The following is an 18,828-nucleotide window of genomic DNA, read 5'->3' on the forward strand; positions in this document are numbered from 1 at the left end:
AAAATTGCCCTAATTCTAGAAATCAGGACCAATATTTCATTTTATTAATGAATCAAGGAATTCTATTTCCCTGTAAAATGTTTGGGGCAATGGTGAAACATGCACTGTCTGGTATGGATTAGCAGGTCTTGGTTTGAGAATCCTTTCAAAACTTGCTAAAAAAGAAAGTTGAGATAGTAAATCATTGAACCCCCCAAAGGGAAAGAGAAGAAACACTTGTTAAGGACATGAGAGGAGACAGGGATATTTGAAAAAGCAATGTAAAATATTTTTCATGTCTTTTTTTTTTTTTTTGGATATGTGGCAATATAATAAGAAAAGGGGGAAAAAATTTTTCCCCAGGAACTCATATCTGTGCTGCTCCAAGAAGTATAATTTTTTTTTAAAAAAAAATCTATCTACAGTATCTATCTAATTTTAGGTTTCCATGGGCATCATTTAAGGAAGTTTCAGATATCCTCCAGTGATAGGTAAAATAAGTAGCTTCCTTGAGTGGGAAGTTTGAAATGAATTGAAATGGATGCCTTCTGTCTTTTAGGATCAACCCTCAAGACTAAAGGAACAAGCAGTTAAGAAAGATGTCACACATTAACCCTTGGTAAATCAGCCACAAGGACCTTGGAAATGATGTGATGTGTCCATATGTACAAAGATCAAAATTATGCAAAGCATGGTATTCCCTGTGACACTCACTCTATGGAAGTGAACGATGGACTTCAAAGAAGCAGCAGAGGAAGAGTACTGATGGCTTTGAACGTTGGTGTTGGGGAACACTCCTGAGAATTCAATGGACACCCCAGAAGGCAAACTGATGAATTATCAAACAAAACACTTCAGAGTCTTGCTCAAAGCACAAATGACCAAGCTCAAATGATCCTACTTTGGACACCTTATGTGAAAAACCAACTCTCTGGAAAAGGCTGTAATGCTGAGAAAGGTGGAGGGAAATAGAAAAAGAGGACAACCAGCAGGAAGATGGATGAATTCAGATACAGTGTCAATGAATGCACGATTAGGAGACTTGAAAGAAGAGGTTAGGGATACATCATCATGGAGAAAAATCTATCTATGTGGTCACTGAGTTGAAAACAACTTGATGGCACATGATCAATCAATCAATCAATCAATCAATCAATCAATCAAATCATTTAAATGATAAGAATTGACCAGAAAGAAAGTTCTGCTGACAGGCTACATTTTGCAGTTGAAATTATAGCCTACGAATAATTCCTTGTTTCGTTCATGCTAAATCACAAAATCACAGAAAAATCCAATAGTATCAAAACACAGATGTACAAACTTCCTGAATGTCAGTTTTGAGCATTTCTATGTCTAAATTAAACCTAAATCAGAGTCCATACAAACCAGCATTATCCCACTGGAGCAGTCCTTCAGAATACTTAGTGTGATTAGAAGTTAGAGTAGGCAGTCACAGAACCACACTTGCCTTTTCTAACACATGACAGCCTGCTATGGAGATCTTGAAAAATTTTTGCAGACCCCCAAACTCATCCTCTTCTGTATTCACAGTTTCAGACCAATTCATTTCTGGATTCAGACAGCAGCAGTATGTGACAAGCATTCCTGATTTCTATAATATTTCTATTACATAGATTTCCATCAACAGATGAAAAATGGCCAGATTTTTATGCCATGAACACCCCAGATAAGAAATCAGACATCTATACTTCTGCCTTTTTTTACTTCCTAAATAAGCAATACCTTTAGATAAGTTGGATGAAGAGCTAATGACCAGTCAAAAATGACCTGTCCATGATCACCCATAGGTCTTTTCTCCTTATAGCTCCCAAGGGGTAGGGAATATCAAAAAGTGCTCTTTGTCCCTCTCCAGGAAATTATTGGGTGGGCAGATTCTCTTTGGAGTAAGGAATCTCAAAGAGACATTGACATTTTCACTTTGATTCAGCAAGAAAGGAAAGATGGTTAAAATCATTACACTTCCTTATGACCAGACCCACTTAAATTACAAGTCATCATGAAGTACAAACAAAAAGGGAGGAAAAGAGATTTGAGAGCTAGGGAGGAACATTAAGTAGGTTAAGACTTGATTTTGTACATGACATTTTTATATTATTCTATATATACTGTGTATGTAGAAACACATCTTGCTTTTGTAAATCATATTTCAATGGTGTATACTATTAGACCACGCTACTTTATTAGTGTAGGTATCACAGTGTGCAGAATAAAATCCCTCATTTGTTGAAATCCTGGCTGTGTTTATGTGTGTGTCAGATCTTCTCCTCACCCACCTCTGACCAGCTGCCCCATTCAAAATAACTTATTTTCCTTATCTTGAGGTTATCTTAGAAAGATTTGGTTCAAGCAACTCTGGGAGGGTTCAAAATTTTAAATAACCAACAGCTGAAATAGTGTTTTAAAAAGCACATTGCACTTAGGGTGATTCAAAACATATAAGCACAGCATCAAGATGGACACACCTACCTTTCCAATGCCCATAGGAAGAATCAAGATTTCAGCTCCTTGTGTAGTAGTTTTGGGGATAGAGCTATATTTAGCCTTAGGTGATATGCTAATTATCTTAAATTAAGATAATTTAATTAAGATGTAGCAGGAGAAAAAGGATATTTGACTTCTTTACATTAACATTTACATTAAATTAAAATCTGATCAAGGCTGCACAACAATGAAACAGAGAGCCATTTGTTATGACCAGCATTCTAACTGTTATTAGGTCCATTTGTATGTAAAAGTCTATCCACACCCTAGTAAAAATTCAATCACATTTGATGAAAGATATCATCCTTAACTACATCTCAAGTAGAGGTTTTTACTTTCTTTCTTTTGATTCAAGGGTTCACTGAAACCTATAGTCTGAACAGGAGTGGCTACATCTTTTCACTTAAGTGTACAGGTGAAACTCGAAAAATTAGAATATCGTGCAAATGTTCATTTATGTCAGTAAGGCAACTCAAAAGGTGAAACCAATATATGAGATAGACGCATTACATGCAAAGCGAGATATGTCAAGCCTTACTTTGGTATAATTGGGATGATTATGGCGTACAGCTTATGAAAACCCCAAATTCACAATCTCAGAAAATTAGAATAGTGTGAAAAGGTTCAATATTCTAGGCTCAAAGTGTCCCACTCTAATCAGCTAATGAATCCATAATGCCTGCAAAGGGTTCCTGAGCCTTTAAATGGTCTCTCAGGCTGGTTCAGTAGGAATCACAAGCATGGGAAAGACTGCTGACCTGACAGTTGTGCAGAAAACCATCATTGACACCCTCCATAAGGAGGGAAAGCCCCAAAAGGTAATTGCAAAAGAAGTTGGATGTTCCCAAAGTGCTGTATCAAAGCACATCAATAGAAGGTTATGTGGAAGGAAAAAGTGTGGTAGAAAAAGGTGCACAAGCAGCAGGGATGACCGCAGCCTGGAGAGGATTGTCAGGAAAAGGCCATTCAAAAGTGTTGGGGACTTTCACAAGGAGTGGACTGAGGCTGGAGTTAGTGCATCAAGAGCCACCACACACAGACGGATCCTGGACATGGGCTTCAAATGTCGTATTCCTCTTGTCAAGCCGCTCCTGAACAACAAATAACGTCAGAAGCGTCTTACCTGGGCTACAGAAAAAAAGAACTGGTCTGTTGCCCAGTGGTCCAAAGTCCTCTTTTCTGATGAGAGCAACTTTTGCATCTCATTTGGGAACCAAGGACCCAGAGTCTGGAGGAAGAATGGAGAGGCACACAATGCACGATGCTTGAAGTCCAGTGTGAAGTTTCCACAGTCTCTGTTGATTTGGGGAGCCATGTCATCTGCTGGTGTTGGTCCACTGTGCTTCATTAAGTCCAGGGTCAACGCAGCCGTCTACCAGGAGATTTTGGAGCACTTCATGCTTCCTTCCGCAGACGAGCTTTATGGGGATGCTGACTTCATTTTCCAGCAGGACTTGGCACCTGCCCACACTGCCAAGAGTACCAAAACCTGGTTCAATGACTATGGGATTACTGTGCTTGATTGGCCAGCAAACTCGCCTGACCTGAACCCCATAGAGTATCTATGGGGCATTGCCAAGAGAAAGATGAGGGACATGAGACCGAACAATGCAGCGGAGCTGAAGGCCGCTATTGAAGCATCCTGGTCTTCCATAACACCTCAGCAGTGCCACGGGCTGATAGCATCCATGCCACGCCGCATTGCGGCAGTCATTGCTGCAAAAGGGGCCCAAACCAAGTACTGAGTACATATGCATGCTTATACTTTGCAGAGGTCCGATATTGTTCTATTTCCAATCCTTGTGTTATTGATGTCATGTAATATTCTAATTTTCTGAGATTGTGAATTTGGGGTTTTCATAAGCTATACGCCATAATCATCCCAATTATACCAAAGTAAGGCTTGACATATCTCGCTTTGCATGTAATGCATCTATCTCATATATTGGTTTCACCTTTTGAGTTGCCTTACTGACATAAATGAACATTTGCACGATATTCTAATTTTTCAAGTTTCACCTGTATATGTAATTCAAAATATTGTAACATGAACTAATGGTTTGGCTATCCTTGCTTATTATTAATTTTTTTACAATGATTTTCTCCTTGCTTATCCGAGGCCTGAACACGATGCTGTAGCACTTTGGCAGAAAGATGCATCCAAGTAAGGCATAGGATGGAGAATATCTCCACAGCCACCATGGCTTTTCCTCTTGAACTGAGAAAGGTTGGCACAAAGGGCATCTATATACTGCAAAAGGCCAACATGCTAAAGGTGATGAACTTGGCTTCATTAAAGCTGTCAGGTAATTAACACACAAGGAAAGCCACAACAAAGCTGGCAATGGCCAAGAGGCCCATGTAGCCCAGGATACAGAAGAAGAAGGACAACCCCTCATTGCACTGTAAAATACTTCCTCATTTACTGAGTACACCTCTACTTAAGGAAGTGGAGGATAGATTGACAGCCACAATATACAAAGGCTTTTTAAAGAAGAAGAGAGGAAGGGACAATGGAAAGGGCAAGCCTTTTTCCCACCTATTTCCTCATTCTAGGTCCTGGATTGTTGTACAGACACCTGAAATCATAGGGACAAAAACACCAAGCAAAAGATATTGTAAGTGATCTTTCTCACACTCTCTGTCTCTGACTCTGTCTGTGTGTCTTTCTCACTCTCTCTCTGTATACACCTCCTGTACAGGGTACAATAGCTGCAGCATTCTCAAAAAAACTTGATTTATGGACAGCAGATTTTGATCTATGTCAATAGAGTATGAATATTCTCCTTCAAAAATTAGTGAAACTAATAACCATACATATAATCATTAGCTCTTGGTTGACATCAGACAATTATAGTCATTTGGGTAATTGCTGGAGGAGATAATTACTTCTTTGAGTTTCAATCATCCTGAATTACTTTTCTTTTTTTGTTTTTTAAAAAACATGTTTTCTTTGCTTTTGACTACATTGCAAACTCCCTGGTATGTTTAAGAAACCCAGGGTCCCATGATTCCCAAGAAAAAAAAGCAACTTTGGAACCTCATTTGGAGCCATCATCTTGACTAGGGTCAAAAGGTCATACTGATTCCTGAAAGCAAAACAAAAATCACCCTGAATTTGGAAGAGGTATTTCTCCTAACACAAACTTGCACACAAATACATATATACAAACAAACATAGAAAAAGACAGATTTTTTTTTTCTAATTTTCAGTTCCTGCCCAACTATTGTTGTTTTCAGGAAACAGAATTTAAGATATCACTCTCTCTCTTTAATAGTCCAATCTATCTAACTGAGTCCCATTCAAAGATTCAGTTCTTAAGAGCAGAAAGAGATCAACACTCACACTATCAAATCATGCACTATGAGGAGTCCTTATTCAAGAGGGATTTTATTTTGTTTCTTGATGTACACGTAGTTATTAATTTATTACATTCATTGGCATACCTTAACAAATCATTGTGTCTTAGAGCAAAAAATATGGGGAGGGCCAAAATAAGGTAAAATGAGATCCTTCTAAGACTTAGTTGTGGTAAATCATGACATTGGTCCTGGCAGTTACTCTGGATAGTGACAGGTTCCCCTAGAAGGAATTGTTGTGTATCTTAGCATGCTTCACCCAGGTTGGGCAAAATCTAATATTGGGAGTTGAATGAATCATGAGTTCCTTGGGTTGATAATAGTTCATTGATTTAATGGATTATTGTTGAATCAAGCAGAGTTCTAATCTTTGTAGGTATTGTCATTTGATTGCATTTGAATATCTTCTCTGAAACTTTCATTGCTATCCTATCAAATGATAATCTGCTTCATATTGCTTCAGTGTTGATTCTTTGTTGTTGATAGTCAATCCTAAAAGGCAACATCTATCCACCACTTTAATTTATCAGTTTTAAGGCTTGTTGCTGCACATTTATCTGTTGTTTTAAAAACCTATATATAATTTCTAATACAATTTCTAATGGAAATTGCCAGGTTTCTATCTCATGCATTTGCAGATGATAAATCAGGCATTTATAATAATCCTGCCTTCATTTTCCACCCACAGAAACTACTCTTTGACTTAGGTTGAATTATGAGCTAGTGTCCTCCCCAAAGTTATGCATAGAGCTCCCACAATTGACCATGAATTTAAACCTGGATCTCCCTGATCCACTGTTCATTGGCATAAACAAACAAACAAACAAACAAACAAACTGAGCCTTACCTAGAGATTTTCCCACACAGGTTGAGCATGATAGATAAATCTATTTTAAACACTTTCCAGTGACAAGAACAAGATGAATAGGTCCAACAACTAACTTTTTTTCCTCATCTGTGAAAGTATTTTGCTTATCATAGTTTAATACTAGTCGTAATATATCAGGGCCTAAATGCAATTCATTGGATTTTAATTAGATTCTATTCAGGTTTCACGTTTTGTTATATGTCCCCTTAAAAGGTCATACTTATCCAAAGAAACATAAGCATTTACATAAAAATGTATCCACTTTTGCCTACAGCAATGATTACAGAGAGAGGTGAGCTTAAAGGAAGACAGACTCAGCTTAAAAGAAGAAAAAGAGAGAAAGAAAGATTTACCCAATGCAGTATCTACTTTTTGGTTCAGGTCATTCTGATTCTTGAAGCCTAAAACAACAAATGATTCTAGGCATGGAGCTGATCTTGCATTGGTGTGACATAACAGTCTCTTTAACAGCAGGGTCCACAAGAAGAGTCTGCATTTTCCTTTCTTCAAGGAAGTGAAATAATGCATTTGTGTGAGTATCTCCTTTCCCTTCATCTTGCACCTCTGGGTGCACATGCTCACTGGCTGGCATAGGGATGGCAGCCCATTTTCCTACTAAACCTTTCTTCACTTCGTCATCACAACAATCTTAAGCTCCTTCAGTTCTTTTGAGCTTTCAGGGTTCTACTGAAGAGCAACAAACAGAACCCTATAACTATTTAGATCATGTTTTTCCATTATTCCATGGAAAAATTCTGTGCCAAATCCACTCAAATAAACCTAAACTTAAGTCTGCTTGTATGTATGTATGTATATGTGTGTGTGTGTGTGTGTATACACGTACACATACATACATACACACCCAGTGGAACACTCACAGTTTATTCTCTGAGTATTTTCATCTTGGAGCTCCTTCCCTGTAAAAGAGAGAGGTGTATATTTTTTTTCTCGTATTTGGGCCAAATTTCACCTTTGGTTCTCACATCAAATCCCACACTTCTAATATCAATCCAAATCAAATAAATCTTTATTAATGGTAATTGGCTATCATACCCTTCTAAGAAAGAATGAGGCAAAAGAAAGAATACATTTCATTTCATTTCATTTCATTTCACTAAATTTTCAATATTATTAAAATCTGATAGTAGGTTACAGTGGAAATAGAATGACGGATAGCGAGTGAGTGGTTACGACCTAGCATAAAACCTTGTTTTTTCAATACAGTTATATGTAGAGGTTTCAGAAACTCTGCAAATGTTATATTTCAAAGAACCCTAACCAATCCAAAATTGATACCTTATGATAATCTTAAATACATGTTCACAAAATGTCAATTAGCTTTTTACAATATTTGTGCAGTTGTTTATGAATTGAAAGTCTAAAAACCATGAAAGTGGCAGATGCAAACATTGTACATCCTTTGAGTCAATATATCAAATCTCCTAACAGTAACCAAGAAAGCTAGATTCTCCGAGTCTTGTTAGCTTTGTGTGTTGAAAGGGAAAAAAGATTAGGTCAAAAATCCTGAAAAAAGGTTAAGAATGCAGCAGTATGAGCACCTTTTTTGTAAAGTGCAACCTTAATAAATCTTAATCATCATCATCATCATCATCAGCAGCAGCAGCAGCAGCAGCGGCATCATCCGCCATAAATCCTCCTTTAACAGAAATAACAACTTCCTTAGGGTTCCTATAAACAGCAAACAGATTTTCCATTCTTTTTTGTCATCAATTTCTCATGGTGAGAAAGATCACATGTTGTATGAATTCCTCTTTATTAGTTGCTCCCTGTGGTTGAGCTCAGGCCTGAAAACAATGATGTAGCATTTTGGCAAAAAGATGCACCCCAGTAATGCAGCGCTGGAGGACAAGATGGAGAAGACCTCCACGGCTACCATGGCTTTTCCTTTCGTGCTCAGATAGGCTGGAAAAAAGGAGACCCACACACTGCAGAAGGCCAGCATGCTGAAGGTAATGAACTTGGCTTCATTAAAGCTGGCAGGTAATTTACGGGCAAGAAAGGCCACAGTAAAGCTGGCAATGGCCAAGATCCCCATGTAGCCCAAGACACAGTACAAGAAGGTGGCTGACCCCTCATTGCATTGGAGAATCATTTCTTTGGCTTCTGAATGCATGTCTAACTCAGGGAATGGGGGAGATGTTGACAACCAAAGAGCACAAATACATACTTGGAAGAGAAAGCAGGAAAGGACAGTAGAAAAGGCCAATCTTTTCCCCACCCATTTCCTCATTGGAGATCCTGGTTTCGTGGCCATGAAAGCAACCACCACAGTGATGGTTTTGGCCAGGACACTAGAAATGGCCACTGAGAAGGTGATGCCAAAAGTGGATTGTCGGAGAAGGCAGGTCACTTGGCCAGGTTGGCTGAGAAAGAAGAAACAGGAGAGGAAACAGAGCAGAAGAGAGACAAGGAGGGTGTAGGTGAGGGTGCGGTTGTTGGCTTTAACAATGGGAGTATCCCTGTGCTTAATAAAAGTTCCAAGAACCCAAGATGTCAAGAAGAAGAAACAAAGATCAGTTGAGGTCAAAGCAATTCCTAATGTTTCTCCAAAAGTTAGAAAGACTACAGATCTTAGGATACATCCTTTCTTTTCTTTATTTGGATAAAGTTCTTCTGAACATTCAAAACAGTCATCCATATCTGGAAGAAAAGTCAAAGAATTTGTCATCTATGCATTCCATATTTTTTTAAAATTACTTTCTGAGTGGGTGCCAGCTGTTATTCATTCTGAGTTACAGTATAGACAATTTGTACTTTGCAAAACATGGAGCAGGAAACTGTGATGATGTTTGTAAGATTTTAGTAACAGAAGCAGAAGTACTGACTCTGAGGTGCAAACCAATATAATTCATTTAAACTCTTTTATGTTTCCTCCTTCCTAAAGAGTGAGTAAACTACAGAAAGATCAGTCCTTTTATCTGAGCAGAAAAGGTAGGGTTCAAAAAGCAAAAAATATACCTTATTTTACTGTCAAGATAAGAAAGACGTATCAGTCTGATATCTATATTTTATCCTCACCTTTTTGATGCTTCTGTGTTATGTGGACAACATTAGTTGGTTCTACAAACACCCACCCTATGTCCCTGTAATATCTGATCCCTTCACAAATCTTCCTTTGTCTGCTGAAGCTTCTTTGCTTTCCCTTACTTTCAGGTTTTCATAGAAAATAAGTCCCAGAAAATGGCAGATAAAGTGGTAAAAAATGTCTGTATTCATTCACAGCTAAACCAACCTGAGCCAATCAAAAGGTTGCTTTTTGAGTGTTACACTATCATTTGTAAAAACTCTCATTGTTGATTTAAACTTTAACTAGAGGCTTAACTTTAACTTGATTCTTCTTATTTCTATGCTGTCTTTAGAAGAGGAGATAAGCGGTCCTCATATCATACTTTAATCTGGGCCAATAAAAAAAAAGAAAAGAAAAGATAAAGACGTTTTTGAGTTAAGTCAATGCCCATAGACTCAAATCATATGTTCATGTGGTTTTTCTGGGTAAGAAGAAGTAAGTAAGAAGGTACTTTTACCTTGTCTTTTTCCACAACACTTTTTCTTTAATTCCCTGTCTACTCTACAAATTGTAATCAGCTGGTCATCTCCCACTGAAATATTTATTAGGTCAGACATTGTTTAGTGAAGTTATAAGGAGTATGTTTTCATGACAAATTATGCAGATGACATCATAAGGTAGGAGACATCAATATACAATCTTTTTTTAATATAAATATCTTTCATGATATTTTGTTTACTAAGTGAAAAATCTTAGGGAAAAGAACACCAAGTGCAAATGAGTTTGAACATATGACAAATAAACAAATAGATATAGGTCATGCGATCATATAAGATCTATGGCTCAATGCATATATATATTTTGCCTGTATAGGAAACACTACCTGCAGGAATCTTATGGGCAGACTTTGGCTCCTAAACAATAGATTGTGATCCACAGGTATAGAAATGAATATTCATCTTGAAGAACTAATAAAACTACTAATTACATGTATCCTAGAGTAGTGTATTACAGTTTGCTTAAGGGTATAGAATGAAAAATTGGTGGAACATCTAACCTACCATTTAGATTTGAAATCTTCCCTTCTGGACATGGAACACAGTCATAACAACAGAATTCTTTTCCTTCAGCCCCTTTCTTCCAGGATCCAGGGGAACAATAGTCATTACACAGAGAAATTGGAAGAACCTGGTCATAGACAAGAAAGGTTTTGCAAAGTGCAATTTTTAACACAGTTTCTAATTCTTCTCCTTTCTTGAGGGAAGGAATTCTTGACTTCCCAAAGAGCTGATGGATTTTATCTACTTGGATTTATTTTGTACCTTAAAAAGATTTTGAAATTACAAGGAATTATAAAAGGTCTGCTTGAAGAAGGGCAGGGTGAGTAGATCAATGTCCATTATGACAATATTATGGAAATAATTTGACTCCCATGATTTCAAATGGAATTTCAACCCAAATATGAAAATCCTGCTTATATATTGTAATGTCATTTTGTGAATTCAGTAAATACATAACATTTGTACAGAATATGCCCTTTCTTTGTTTCAAAAACAGAAATTAGAATTCTAAATAGACTATATTCAGTATGGCTTAACAGACAAAGACATCTTCATGGAATTCTAATGGATCAGGAAATACTCCCTTCAATGAGTCCATACCTGGTTAAATGCTGGGTGCCACACAATCAAATCTTCATCAATGTATAATTCTTTCCCTTTTGGAGCACTGGGATCTAATTTTCCAACTCCAACTCTCTGAAAGGATCTGTTCAGAAAAGTGATCATGTTGAGGATGTCAAAGCCACCTGAACATTCTCTTTTGTGAGTAAAGAAGACTTTTTCTCCAGCTGAGTTGTTAAAAGAAATCCCTTGAAGAAACTTGTGGAACTAGATGAAGGAGAATAAGAAAAAGGGTGTTAAAAAAACAAACAAACAAATAAATCAGGAATCAAATTATTAATGTTTCCCTTTCTTTTACTCCTACTTCCCAGGATTCCAAAGAAAATTCTCCAGCTTGAAACTTGGAACCAAAAAATGTCCACCCAGAAAGAACTATAAATAATTGAGATGTGCAAATCAGTTTTGCTATTATTAATTATTTATGACAACTACTTAAAGCAACAAGCTCAGCAATTTTCCTGGTAGTTTACTATAAGTATAAAAACCAACATCACTTCATGACAATAATAGACCCTAATTACAGACACAAACCCTAAAGCTGCAGTCTACCAACCCTAACTTGAACAGGGCTGGATGACTTTCCAAGACAGGCCAATTGTATGTGGAGATGAAATGGTTATTCACAGAATCAAGAGTGATAGAAAAATCAGTTGTCTAGACTAAAATTTGCAAAGGCATAGTTTATTTTCATGCTCTTTTATTGCATAACATAAAATGACCTCTTACATTACTCACTTTGTTGCCTCAGTATCAATATTGAAATGTGGCCATAGGCCAGGGCAAATAAACCCTATTAAGATGTGGATGAGTATGTCTATTCACTGAAACAAAAGATCGGTATGGCATGGAGAGATTACCTGCCAAGGCTGCAGATCTGGAAATTCAAACCATTGAATTTCTCTTTGTTTGGATCTTGATCTCAGTATCTCCTGCAAAGAATGTGCCACCACATAAACAGCATTGTAAATACTGTAGCTTTGGCCAGTCATCTGAAACTCAAAGAGAGGCCCAGGCAGATCCTCCAAATTCTCTTCTCCATTACAAGTTTTACTGAGCATTAAGAGAGATTTTGCATTTGAAAATGAACAGTCAAACAATTGTTCCCAAACTTCTTGAAGAAATCCATTTTTCTGAGTTGCAGGTTTGATGACTTGAAGAAATTCTTTGAACCCTTCAACTTCTCTTGAATGAACAGTAAAGGAAAGAGCCCCGTGGAACATCTGGAGATCCCAACCCCTTTGAAATCCTGTCAGTATGAAATCAATCGGGTTCATCAGGATCCAAACCTTTCTGAATGATGTACTCTCTTTATTTTCAGGATCATATAGGAAGACAACAATACTGAGCCACACAATTGTGAATGATCCTCCATAGACAAGAAAAACATTTGCTTTCTGATCTATCAATTTATTAGAGATAATTGAGTTTGCATCAAGAAATTCTGACAAGTCATCCAAGTGGGCACGTTGTGGAATTTTTTGTGTGAAAGCTAAGCAGATGCCATTCTGGGAAAGCAAGGGCTGCAGTTTATGCAAGAAATTTTCTCCCTTATTTTGATCAAAAGCAAAGATTCCAATCCATGTCCATCCAAAATGGAGAAGAAGTTGTATAACTCCAGTGTACTGGTGGTCCTCATTTGGGACCATGCCGTAGAGTGAAGATAATGTCTTAGTCTGAAACTCTTCTTGGGAGAAAGAGCCATAGGTCAACTACCCAAAAAACAAACAAACAAAAAAGGAATCATTATTCATGAGGATCAAGGGAAAAATATGGAAAAATGACTTCTGGACAGAAACTGAATGAACGTCTCTCTACATTGAACATTTCTCCAGTTCTAGGTACATTATGGCAGTTCTGATGAACAGTACAAGCAACTAAGACCTGAAGGTAAATATTTTCTCACCTGTGGAATACAACTGGATTACAAACCAAAATTAGCTTCTTAATATAGAGTTCCAGAATGCTCATCACCATGAATACCTGGAAACCTGCTAACTCTCTGAGCGTTTGTATTCTTCCCAGCCTAAGGAAGCAATTCTTCAGAGCTAGACATATTGGATTACCTTCTGCTCTTCTCTATGGCAGATATAGTGTAATACTGATATATAAAAGTCTACCTCCGTGAGATTCTGGAGGAATAGAAACAGTCAAGCATGTCCTCCTTTGCTGCAATTATTATAGGGATCTTCAAATGGACCACATTGCACCTCCAACAATTCCCTGGTAAAATAATTGAGATTCATACTAAACTATTATTATCAGACCCCAACTAAGACATAGAAAGGAGACTTGCCACCTATTGCTGGATAGCAGTCAAAACACAATGTCAGGTGAACCCTTGAAATAAGTTTCATATTGTTCTGTAACTTATGTTTTAAATGTAAATTTTGTGATCTATGATCATAATAAAAGATTTTGATTTCTTTGAATTGGATTACCTTAAGAAAACTTACTGGGTTGTAGGAAAACTTGTAAGGGAGAGCAAAGTGAACTTAATTGAAGTCCTGCTGAAAGCCATGGCATGAAAGTAATCTCTAATATTAATTAAAAAAGAAGTCAATGTTTCTTTCTCACCCCCCCTGCCAAATCTACCTGTGGAATCTTGTACATATTTATACTTTCTGCCATATGGGATGAAGTATCAGACGCAAGTGCTCCAATGATGGCCATGAGATTTTTCTGGCTGTCACATTTGTAGTTAGGGATAAATTCCTTGGATTTGAAGAGCAGGTCCAGAGTGGTGCGATAGGTCATCCTTGGACTGTAGTAACTGTCATAGATGTGGAACCCGAGAGTGATGTTAGGCAGGATCTGGGAGTCCTCATTGATCTCCTTCACAGCAAAGGCCAAGGCAAGGATGTGCTGATAGAATTTCGTTATTACACTGCAAATAGGTTAAATATATCCATTGAAAAAGTTATTTTACACTTCTTGTAATGTGGCATCATTTCTATATGAATAAGAAATATTTCAAGAGTAGGAGCACTCTTGAAAAAGAGGATCCCCAAAGGATGGAGACCCCTTCATGGATCACTGCCTTGTCGTGGCGAAGGGGCTTGCGTAACTCAGTGAAGCCATGAGCTATACCGTGCAGGGCCACCCAAGACGGACAGGTCATGACAGAGAGTTCTGACAAAATGTGGTCCACTGGAGAAGGAAATGGCAACCCACTCCAGTATCCTTGCTAAGAAAACCCCATGGACAATGTTAAAAGGCTAAAAGATATGATGCCAGAAGATGAGCCCCTCAGGTCGGAAGGTGTCCAATATGCTACTGGGGAAGAGCGGAGGGCATTTCCAAGTAGCTCCAGAAAGAGTGAAGTGGCTGGGCCAAAGCCGAAAGGACATTCAGCTGTGGATGTATCTGGAAGCAAAAAGAAGGTCTGATGCTGTAAAGAACAATATTGTATAGGTACCTGGAATGTAAGATCTATGAACCAAGGCAAGCTGGATGTGGTCAAACATGAGATGACAAGATTGAACATTGACATCTTGGAATTCACTGAATCAGTGAATTAAAATGGATGGGAATGGGTGAATTTAATTCAGGTGACCATTATATCTACTATTGTGGGCAGGAAACCCTTAGAAGAAATGGAGTTGCACTCATAGTCAATAAGAGAGTGGGAAAGGCAGTAATGGGGTACAACCTCAAAAACGACAGAATGATCTCAGTGCGTATCCAAGGCAAACCATTCAATATCACAGTCATCCAAGTCTATGCCCCAACCACTGATGCCGAAGAAGCTGAAGCTGACCGGTTCTGTGAAGACCTACAACATCTTCTAGAACTAGCACCAAAAAAAGATGTTCTTTTCATCATAGGGAATGGGGATGCTAAAGTAGGAAGTCAAGGAATAATCGGAATAACAGGCAAGTTTGGCCTTGGAGCACAAAATGAAGCAGGGCAAAGGCTAATAGAGTTCTGTCAAGAGAACAAGCTGGTCATAGCAAACACTCTTTCCCAACAACACAAGAGACGACTCTACACGTGGACATCACCATATGGTCAATACTGAAACCAGATTGATTATATACTATGCATCCAAAGATGGAGAAGCTCTATACAGATAGCAAAAACAAGACCAGGAGCTGACTGTGGCTCAGATCATGAGCTTCTTACTGCAAAATTTAGGCTTAAATGGAAGAATGTAGGGAAAACCACTAGACCACTCAGGTATGACTTAGATCATATTCCTTGTGAGTACACAGTGAAGGTGATGAATAGATTTAGAGGGTTAGATTTGGTAGACAGAGAACTGAAGAACTATGGACGGAGGTCTGTAACATTGTACAGGAGGCAGCAACTAAAACCAACCCAAGGAAAAAGAAATGCAAGAAAGCAAAATGGCTGTCTGATGAGGCTTTACAAATAGCTGTGGAAAGAAGGTATGTGAAAAGCAAGGGTGAAAGGGAAAGATATAAGCAACTGAATGCAGATTTCCAGAGAATAGCAAGGAGAGATAAGAAGACCTTAAATGAACAATGCAAAGAAATCAAGAAAAACAATAGAATGGGGAAGACTAGAGATTTCTTCAAGAAAATTGGAGATATCAAAGGAACATTTAGCGCAAAGATGGGCATGATAAAGGACAAAAAAGGCAGGGACCTAACAGAAGCAGAAGAGATTAAGAAGAGGTGGCAAGAATACACAGAAGAACTATACAAGAAAGATCTTAATGTCCCTGATGTCCATGCTGTTGTGGTCACTGACCTTGAGCTGGACATCCTAGAAAGTGAAGTCAAGTGGGCCTTAGGAAGCATAGCTAACAACAAAGCTAGTGGAGATGACAGTATTCCAGCTGAGTTATTTAAAATACTAAAAAGTGATGCTGTTAAAGTGCTGCACTCAATATGCCAGCAAGTTTGGAAAATGCAACAGTGGCCATGGGATTGGAAAAGGTCGGTTTACGTTCCAATTCCAAAGAAGGGCAATGCCAAAGAGTGCTCAAACTATTGCACAATTGTGCTCATTTCACATGCTTAGCAAGGTTATGCTCAAAATCCTATAAGCTAGGCTTCAGCAGTATGTGAACTGAGAACTACCAGATGTACAAGCTGGGTTTCGAAGAGGCAGAGGAACTAGAGATCAAATTGCCAACATTCACTGGATCATGGAGAAAGCATGAGAGTTCCAGAAAAACATCTACTTCTGCTTCATTGACTATGCGAAAGCCTTTGATTGTGTGGATCACAACCCACTGTGGCAAATTCTTAAAGAGATGGGGGTACCAGACCATCTTACCTGTCTCCTGAGAAATCTGTATGCGGGCCAAGAAGCAACAGTTAGAACCAGTCACGGAACAACCGATTGGTTCAAAATAGGGAAAGGAGTACGACAAGGCTGTATACTTTCACCCTGCTTATTTAACCTATATGCAGAGTACATCATGAGAAATGCCAGGTTGGAAGAATCACAAGCCGGAATTAAGATTGCAGGGAGAATCATCAATAACCTCAGATATGCAGACAATACCACCCTAATGGCAGAAAGTGAAGAAGAACTAAAGAGCCTCTTGATGACGGTGAAAGAGGAGAGTGCGAAAGCTGGCTTGAAACTCAACATTAAAAAAAAACTAAGTTCATGGCATCTGGACCCATCAATTCCTGGCAAATAGAAGGGGTAGAAATGGAAGCAGTAACGGATTTATTTGGGCTCTAAGATCACCGGAAATGGAGACTGCAGCCATGAAATTAAAAGACGCTTGCTCCTTGGGAGGAAAGCTATGGAAAACCTAGACAGCATATTAAAAAGCAGAGACATCACTTTGTCGACAAAGATCTGCATAATCAAAGCTATGGTTTTTCCAGTAGTATTGTATGGCTGGGAGAGCTGGATCATAAAGAAGGCTGAGCGCCAAAGAATTGATGCCTTTGAACGGTGGTGCTGGAGAAGACTCTTAAGAGTCCCCTGGACTGCTAGGAGGTCAAACCAGTCAATCTTAAAGGAAATCAACCCTGACTGCTCATTGGGAGGATTGATAATGAAGCTCAAGCTCAGATACTTTGGTCACCTAATGCGAAGAGAGGACTCTTTGGAAAAGACCCTGATGCTGGGAAAGTTTGAAGGCGAAAGGAGAAGAGGATGGCAGAGGATAAGATGGTTATATAGCATCACTGAAGCAATGAGCATGAAACTGAGCAAACTCAGGGAGGCAGTGAAGGACAGGAAGGCCTGGCGTGATATGGTTCATGGGGTCATGACGAGTCGGACACGACTTAACGACTGAACAACAACAAAGAAAATTATTTTTTCTCCCACAACCAGATACATTTGAAACACAAAGAAAGCTTAGATTATATACAAAAACCTGCATTTATGCTCAGAAAGGTTTTACACATATAAGCAATTTTTTTTTGGATCTGGCTGAGATTTGACAATATATGGGAAGAAAAAAATCATCCTTACAGTGGTAAGTCATAAGGTTTTAGAGAAGGATGTTCCTTAAATTGAATTTCATAAAAGTGGTAAACAATGTGGGACACCATCCCACCAATGATGAAGTCACCAGGCTGGTACCACTCATGTGGGACAGGGATGGTATCGGTTGCTGGACACTTCAGAGAAACTCTTTTCTTCACCAGAAACAGTAGCAGCAGCAATATCATGACTCTCTGATTATGGAGAAAAGGTCTGGGTCTATCATTCAAAGAGAAGTTCATAGAGATAGGAGGGAGAGAACTTGTGGAAATAAACCTCACAGACTCAGAATTATCCCTTCCTGCCTCTCTGTGGCTTTCATAATATTTATATTGATTGTTTTTGACTTCCTATTCCCTTCTGCACAGAACCTTTGAGGTTTTGGCCTACTAAGATAATAGAGTGATTTCAGTCATTCATCTGGGACATAATTATCATTGAACCATTGGCAGACTGCCAATTTTTCTTCATATATGTGATCAACATCATTCTCTACTTTGGGTGACATAATAAGTGACTGCTGCTTAACCTGTTTTGAAAATATCCAAGTATTTTCCTTTTTTTCAGTCTTAAAGCTAGGTCTCTCCATCAGTTTTATTTGAAATTCTATTTTCATATTTTTGTTAATATCTTTGTCTTCTGATTATTAATCTGAAAACCTGCTAACATACCAAAGTCCTTTAATTTTCCCATTAATGTTTCTACTCCCTCTAGTGGATCTTCTAATATTAACACCAAATCATAAGTTTTTTTTAAAATCTGAACTCCCATAATTCTCTCATCTCAGTATCTGAAGAACCAAAATGAACAAAAATGGAGACAGTAGACATTGTTGTTTTGTCCCTTTTTGACTCTCACAAGGTTTTGATAAGTTTCCATTAACAATTATTTGTGATTTCTGAGAAGTATAAATTGATCTTACCCATTTAATAACATTAACACCAAGGTTCATATATTCAAGAACTCCAAAAAAACAAAAACAAAACCAA

General features: G+C 38.1%; 2 protein-coding genes across 2 annotated transcripts; both read right to left on the reverse strand.

Annotated features, from left to right (window-relative positions):
- Window positions 1-8,459: 8,459 nt before the first annotated feature.
- On the reverse strand, window positions 8,460-13,065 carry LOC103056585 (vomeronasal type-2 receptor 26-like). The gene is made up of 4 exons (XM_088143628.1): window positions 12,277-13,065; window positions 11,399-11,626; window positions 10,799-10,925; window positions 8,460-9,370 (listed from the first exon to the last, which is right to left on the reverse strand). Exons 1-4 carry the CDS (start codon window positions 13,063-13,065, stop codon window positions 8,460-8,462), a joined length of 2,055 nt encoding a protein of 684 aa, XP_087999754.1.
- A 541-nt stretch (window positions 13,066-13,606) lies between these two features.
- On the reverse strand, window positions 13,607-18,027 carry LOC148215367 (vomeronasal type-2 receptor 26-like). Its single transcript, XM_088143629.1, has 3 exons — window positions 17,828-18,027; window positions 14,012-14,303; window positions 13,607-13,639 (listed from the first exon to the last, which is right to left on the reverse strand). The coding sequence occupies exons 1-3, from the start codon at window positions 18,025-18,027 to the stop codon at window positions 13,607-13,609; spliced, it is 525 nt and encodes a 174-aa protein (XP_087999755.1).
- Window positions 18,028-18,828: the final 801 nt, after the last annotated feature.

The sequence above is a fragment of the Python bivittatus genome, unplaced genomic scaffold (genome assembly GCF_059951505.1).
Source record: "Python bivittatus isolate LINGU-HERP-01145 unplaced genomic scaffold, Pbiv_v1 ctg000360_np1212, whole genome shotgun sequence".
In the NCBI taxonomy this organism is placed as follows: Eukaryota; Metazoa; Chordata; class Lepidosauria; order Squamata; family Pythonidae; genus Python; species Python bivittatus.